At 39.2% G+C, this 7,413-nt stretch overlaps 1 protein-coding gene across 1 annotated transcript in view; it reads left to right on the top strand.

Annotated features, from left to right (window-relative positions):
* ULK2 (unc-51 like autophagy activating kinase 2) overlaps positions 1-7,413 on the top strand; it is a 49,799-nt gene that overhangs the window by 7,809 nt on the left and 34,577 nt on the right. Inside the window, exons 3-4 of the mRNA XM_025214836.1 lie at positions 5,621-5,653; positions 6,097-6,133. Coding sequence (XP_025070621.1) covers positions 5,624-5,653; positions 6,097-6,133 — 67 coding nt within the window. The 5' untranslated portion in view covers positions 5,621-5,623. The remainder of the gene's footprint in view (positions 1-5,620; positions 5,654-6,096; positions 6,134-7,413) is intronic.

Raw genomic sequence — 7,413 nt, 5'->3', positions numbered from 1 at the left:
ATTAAAGGTAGTTTCTTCTTTGAAAAAAAAGGGGGGGGGGGGGGGGAAAGGTGATGAGCAAACTTTGATCAACTGAATCATTAGTGCTCTTGCCAGATTCATTCAGCTTACTAAAATGAGGAGCACTCTGTTTTAAGAAGAAGAAAAAAAAAAAAAATGATGACAGCAGCTTTAGTGCAAGGTAATTTTCTGATGTGTTAATCGGATGAGAGTCGGTGTATAAGCTGAGAGGCCCATGTGTGCTTGGGGCACAGGTTTGGTGGGGTTAAGGAATACAGTTAACAGACTTGGAGTAATAGAGAGCAGCCTTTTGATCTATCGCCATTTCTACTCTGGAAAGGGAGGCAGAGGAGACCTAATGGGGCCCTATTGACACTTATTTTAGGATGTTAAAGTCACTGACAGCTCAGTAAGGTTGTTCATTGTGGAAGTTAATTCATTCTAGTAGAGACCCTCATCATCCAAAAAAAAAATACAGGCTGTTTGTCACAGGAATGATAGAATAGTAACGGGCCTGACTGTTAAGTCATCTTGGACATTGGAGTTAGATATTTTCCTTTTATGCTTTCTAGTTAGAAATATTTTGCTCTGTGTCATAACCTTGACTTTCACTTCTCTATCCTGAGAAAGCTGCCATGTGTCAGGGATTAAAAGGCAGAGTTTTGATTAGCTGGGAAATGTTGTTTCTTGCTAAATCAGTTGATTCAGAAACACCATGAAGACAACCAATGCATTTTTTTTTTTTATTTATTTATTTTTTTTTACAGACAGCACTAGAGACATGGCATCTAAAGGAAAATGTTTGAATGGATGTTCATGTTACTCCAACAGAATGTGAATTTGTTTTGCATGTTGTTCCTTGTAGTGAGTAAAGATGTAGGCTGGAGCAACTGCAGCTGTAATTGTGTGATCTGTATTTACAATTTTGAAAGCTTTTATCTCAGTGAAGAGGTGATTAAACATAGCTTTGTAGGTGAGTGTTATTCCTGAATATTAGTTCCTTGGTTTGCTATAGTTTGTATGCTTTGCCTGATGCTTTATGTAGCAAGTTAACAAAAGGCTGCAGATTGAGGGAATGATAATGTGAACAGCTTTGCTTCTCAGCCAAATGCGTTAGATATGAGCTTTTGTTTTAATGTAGTCCCAACTTAGAGTTCATATTCCTTATGGTGTCCAAAAGCCCACAGATACAAATACATGTAAGCTGCAGTGCTGAGGTGAGCCATTTCAGCAGTTTTCAATGATATTTGTGTGCAAGGGAAAAATCGGTGTGATTATACACTTAAGTGACCTGATGCGAGCCCTGGTGCCAAGTGCTACTCTAGGATGCAAACTAGTTATCACTTTTGACTAAACTGGAAAAATCTCCTTGTGATTCAGTTAATTTACTCATTAACTTAATGGCTTGAAATGAATAGATGGAAGTTAAAGGATTTTTCTGGCCAGATTACAGATTCCCAGTAGGTTTTAATGCAAGAGTGATGTAGTGATTTTTGCCAGGTGTCTCATCTGTCCATCAAAACATATCAGGCCCTTTCTTAGAGTACGGGTGAGAGAAGGCTGAAGAACTGACTTGGTTTATGGGGGAAAAATTAGTTTGGTATAGGTTGACAATTTGAGTTAACCAACCAACTGCAGGAGAAGTTGTGTTTTGGCATATTTTGCCCATTCTGATCTGAAATCCCATTGTTGTTCAGTAGTTCCAAGCTATATCTACATTAGGGATACAAGTAATGAAGAAACATGGAAGTTAATTCATGTTGCTGCAGGGAGCCAAGGGCTGCTGCGCAGGAGGGAATTGTTTCATAACATACTATCTGCAGTGTGTTGGGCAACTGTCACATACTGGAGTGGGCAGGTTAAAAACCCTGGCAAAACTGATTCTCCTGTGCCAACACAAAATACTGACGCATCTCAGTAATGTAAGAATGCAACAATCCAGGCCTTTGCCTTATTGAAAGTCTTAAGTTGAGATTTTTTTTTATTTGATTTCAGCTCCACCAAATCAATCTAAGTAAAATAGTTATGTGAGATGGTACAGACAGTATCTCAAAAAAAAATGTCCAATTGGAGTCTAAAGTGAAATGTTCAGTTTTACATGTATAATTTTTGAAAACCCTAAACATTACAGGAATGTAGTATTCAGGGCTGAACACAGGCAAAATTGAGATTTTTGGGGAAGTGTTCGCTGTAAGATTTTGCCTGGGTGCTTTCATAAACATTGGGCTACTGTGACTGCCTTACTTCTACAGTTGCATAGCTGGGATTTGGAAGGGGAGTGGGGGCAAGGCTGGAAATAACCGGGCTGATATTTTTTTGGTCTATTGCCAGTTTGTTGCTATTTTCCTAAAACTGAGGATTTAATTAATTTGTCTTATTACATACAACAGCCAAAAGGGACACATGGGCCTGAATTCATAGTAGGTGGCTGGCAAAAAAAAAAAAAAAAAAGTGGCAGTGTAAACTGCAAAAAAACAATCCTTTTTTTTTTTTTTTTTAATTTGGTTGCTGTGTACAAAAAAATGTTTTGATCCAACCCGCTCTGGCTCCTTCTACCTCCCCAGCTGTCTGAGGGTGTGTCCAAATAATTGTGGTATGGCAGTGTTTACTGTGGGGGGGCGGTAACCTACATTTCGATTCTACTTGCTTGGGTGTAGGAAGAATAGTTGGAGTCATGGGACAACTAACGAACTTTCTGTTTCTGAAGGAGCAATTTCAATCAAAAAGACACTGCTTTAAAGGGAATCCTGGAAAACTTGTTCTTGAGTTCAGTGATGGGCACGGTGATTAGCGTTGGCTGCCTTTTTTGGATCCTGTCATTTGTTGCATTTTTCTGTTGAGGGTGAACAGTGTGTTGCATATTTTGAGCTAGTAATTCTGCAGGACTTTATTCTGATTTCTAAGGTTTTTGCCTTATGGGTAAGATGCGACTCCCTGAACTTCCTCCTGATTAGAGAGAATATGCGTGAGTTCCTGAACTCGAGGGTCTAGGGAACTGTGTTACTTATGGTAGAAATCAGTTGGAATATACTAGGAATTTAATTGGTGTCAGTAACCTCCAATTTAAGCATTATGTTCTGAATATTACTTGGAGTCTCCTGGAGACTTTTTTAGAAGAAAATACTGATAGTTTAGTTGGAAGTTCCTATATGACGCAGCAAGAAGAAAGAAAAGAAATCTTAAATTGTCATGAAGCACCTTATTCCTTTAAACAGATGGGGCAGGTATCTGATCTGATTTAGTGTGTTGTTCTCCTGATAAAATGCATGCTGCTTACGGCTTTGAGGCATTTGGCTGCAGACTATGGGAGCAGCTGCAGGAAAACACAACAATTGGGACTTCCTGTCATTTGATCAGCTGCTGCTTTAACATCGGTTTTTATTGGTGGGAGTGAGCTCGTCCTTCCCAAGAGACTCTATTAACATTCCTAGAAACTTGCTTTCTTTGAAACTGGCTTCAAAATACAAACAGATCTGTAGTGATCTGGGCTGGAGGGGGGAAAATCCCTTGAGTGTTTTTATGCATGGCTAAAGAGGGTGGCTGAAGAAAACTCCTCCAAACAGTCAATTGGCTCTGTCCCGAATAAACTTTAAAAGACCCAGTTCATCTTTAAATGTAGCTTGTTATTGCACGTTAATATACATTAAAAACCTTTTTTAAATAAGAACTCCAGGAGTTTGAGCATTAATATTACTGGAGTTGATGCATCCAGAGCTCATAGCTAAGCTTTTGTTTTTCAGCCTCACTTGATAACAGCTGAAACTTCAGGGAATTTTGAAAGCAAAACTTGTCCGAAGCAATTTACCTAGAGCTGTAATTATAGTTCTATTTCTCAGACTTTTGACTGGTGCTGTACCAGGCTAAAATGTGTTTGTTTAGTGCCAAGGATTTTGAAATAAGCAGATAAAATTATGTTGATTTGAAAACATAAGTAGTTGAGTGTCCTACGCCCATAGCACTTAAAATCTTAACCCATAAGCGTCCACGCTGTATTTTCTGATTGACGCCTGTTCAAGCTGCCTTGTGATTCTGGGTCTGAAGTCTCTGGAAAACTCCTTGTTGCGATGGCTAGTCAAAACACAAGGTTTAAATCCTTTTCCTTGATGAAAGTTCAGGGTTTAGCTAATGCTTAGTGGTCACTCTCTGGAGTGGGAAGTCTTGTAGGTATACTCAGATTCAGAACTCGTATGGTTAATATAAGTGCAGAGGACAGCGGTGAAGCTTGCATCTGTTGTTTTCCCACATACTACCTTTCCTGACTCTGTAGTACTAGAGGCAATTAAAAAAAAAAAAGTGCTGGCGGGCTATCCACAGTTCTGCTTCCAAATGTGGTTTCTGTGATTTGTCTAGTATCTAAAGACGCCTTTCGCTCAAACTTCAAATGACCCCTGCTCTTAAGTTTAATTTTAGCTCTGTATAAAATGAAAATGAAGTTCTGTGCTGCTTGAGCATTATTTATGTTTTTTTTTTTTTTTCCTGTTATCCCCTCTCACTTCTCTGCTTCCCCTGCTTCTTATCTTGTCATACCCATTGAGGTTGTGCACTCTGAGACAAGATTTATGTCTCTATATATAAAAATAATTAAAAAAAAAAAATGCCATGAACATTTGTGGCTCTGCAGGCATGGGCTAAATAATTAAAAAGAAATCAATTAAGAAATTGGAACTCGGCAGCAAACTATTAACAACAATCCATGCAGAACTGGCAGGCTTTCTCTTAAGACACTAAAAACGTTAGTTTGAATGCTACCTTTTACAACACTTCAGGCTGATTGCAGCTTTTACTGGTTTGCGAAGGGCATGGTTGGCTTGCAGTCGGAGGCTAGCTAGCTAGTCCTTGAGGAACTAGCTGAGGCATCTGGTTGGGTTGGAGGAAGTCATCACTGGAAAATCTGTCTGACTCACGGCGAGGTTGTGATTTGATATGTCGCTCATTGGGGAGGTCACTTCCGGAAGTAGGCAAGGAGCCTGGATTAAGTATCCTGCAAGTTTGAGAGTGCAATTTGGGCATCCATTTGGCAGTGGGATGTGTGAGCCTTGATTGACTTACAGCTTTTCAGGTGGCAGGATCAATGCTTGCTTTGCCAGCGGAGCAAGGATTTGTACTTTGAAATTCCTCTGACAGGAAATTGGTTAGCTCTGGAAAATCTTATGCAGTCATTTGCATTTGACCAAGTATGTTCAAGACCTCCTTAGTTGCCATCCAATAGCTGATTAATTTGACTGGGGTCCAGATGTATTTTTTTTTCTCTCAAGCTCTTCATCAATGTAGTACAGGCTCTCACGCCAAGAACCGAGCAAGCATGAAGGCTGAGGAGAAGGCATGGTGTGCGAAGGAACCTGATACTATTGCTCTCTGCATCTTGCTTTTCCTGAATTTGGCCTTCAGCAGTTACTTCAGCAGTTTCAAAAGCTCTAATGCACTTTAAAATCTTTAATCATTATTGCAAAAAAAACTTTTGAATTTCAGTTATTGCACACTAAGAGTTATTGATTTTTATTTTTTTTTGACTGAGGTCATTCAGTTAATTGAAAATCTAATATTACAGTTTGTAGGATTTTCTTGAAAGGCTGTGTCTTGTCATATCCCTAAATGAGATTTATTGCACTTTTTCTTTCAGGAAATGCCCAACTCAGTCTTTCTGGTGATGGAGGTATGTATTAATGGCCATGGTCCAGTGTAACTGGATTTGTATTTGCTTTCATTTATAAAAGTATTAAGTGTTGAAATGGATTGACTAAGCAGGCATTTCTTCAGTGTGTCCTTAGCTTGCTGAAATGTATGTATAAGTCTGAAAGCTAGATAATTACTTTCATATGCACTATTAAATACACCAGTAATTTTATGTTCTATAAATTATGCAGCATTTTAGGTCATAATGCTATATTTTTTTTATGAAATGTTTCCATTACTTACGCAAATTAATAACTGAATAATTGACAAAATAATGTTAAAGCCAGACAGCTGGAAGAGATTTTCTAGATGTCATAGAAAATATAGGAACATGAGGAAATGAAAATGAACTTGTAATGAGGCAAGAGAGCCTTCCAGTGCTTATATTTTGAATATAAGCCTGCTTTCCTTTCTCTTCCACAGTACTGCAATGGTGGTGATTTGGCAGATTACTTACAAGGTAATCGATTACTCCATTTCTCTATTAGTACATTATCATCCCCTTGTTGTATTTGTGGTTCAAAGCTCATCAGTGATACTTTGATCTGTGGCTTGAGATGTAGATACTTTCATTTTGGCAGTTGGTAAATTAACTATGCCCAGTGTAACTGGGAACTTGCTTCTGTAGAAAAACATGATGAGACCTGGTTTTGGGACTTGGTCTGCTTTTGTTAAGCACCCAAGACTCTCCAAAAGCAGAAACCAGCAGAGGAAGACCGTTTGTTATAAAACTGCATCAGCGGAATCCAAGTTGCTTTTTCTGGTGACGTTTCAGGATATTTAAGCTTATATCTCCAGCTTCATGGGAAATGATAGCTTTAAGAACCTATATGCCTCAATTGGACAGAGGTTTGGGTTGTAGCTGTGTTGGTCTAAGGACATAGGCAGACAAGGTTCCTTGGGTGAATTTGATATCTTTTTTTTAGATCAACCCAAATGGTTGGAGAATAGTTGTTATTAAGCAAGCTTTCGGGCTCAAAAACCCTTCATCAGGCTAAGGAAGCTTCAGCAGTTGGTGTGTGCTCTTCCTGGATGGATTGGACAGAAACACTTTAACATAGTGAAGCAGAGCTATTATGATGAATGTGGTGAATGGGTTTTTGCTTAGCGCTATGGATTGTGCTCAAGCATCCCAGGCAGGAGCAGTGGGTGAGTAGAGCACCCAGACATGCCGTGCAGTGGAGGGGCTGGGTGGCGCTGGGGCGTGCAGTGCAGGGGGTCCCCAACCGCTTAGAAGCTGAATAGCCCTGTTCTAATCTAAACCTGAATTAACACGTTGCAGTTCTCTTGTAAAGCTGATTGTTGACGTCGTTTTGATTCTTCCCACTTGGTTTGCCAAGATCTGGCTCTAGAAATTTGCTGAATTACAGAGATAATGAGGCTTTGTGAGAAGAGACAGTTTTAGCCCAGTAGGAAGAGATTTCACTCTGCCCAGGGTAATGAGGCGAGTTGCGGATCACGATTATAAATTGATTTTGAAAACAGCAAAACAGTCTTCTCTTTTGGTAGAAATGATCTAACCTGGATGTTTTACATATTCCGAATCTTACCATGTTCTTTTATGTCTTCAGTGTGTTGGATTAGGTTTGGGTTTTTTTAGCTAACAATTGCCATTACTGCACCTGTGTGTATTAAAGGTCTAATCCAGCCTTCGCTGAAACTGTCAGACTCCTGTTGACTTTGGCACTTGAATAAGATCGTAATTGTATTTAGTTTTTTTTAGCAAGCTATATATTTGCT

The sequence above is a fragment of the Alligator sinensis genome, unplaced genomic scaffold (genome assembly GCF_000455745.1).
Source record: "Alligator sinensis unplaced genomic scaffold, ASM45574v1 scaffold1801_1, whole genome shotgun sequence".
In the NCBI taxonomy this organism is placed as follows: Eukaryota; Metazoa; Chordata; order Crocodylia; family Alligatoridae; genus Alligator; species Alligator sinensis.
This window is presented reverse-complemented; position numbering and strand designations above follow the sequence as displayed.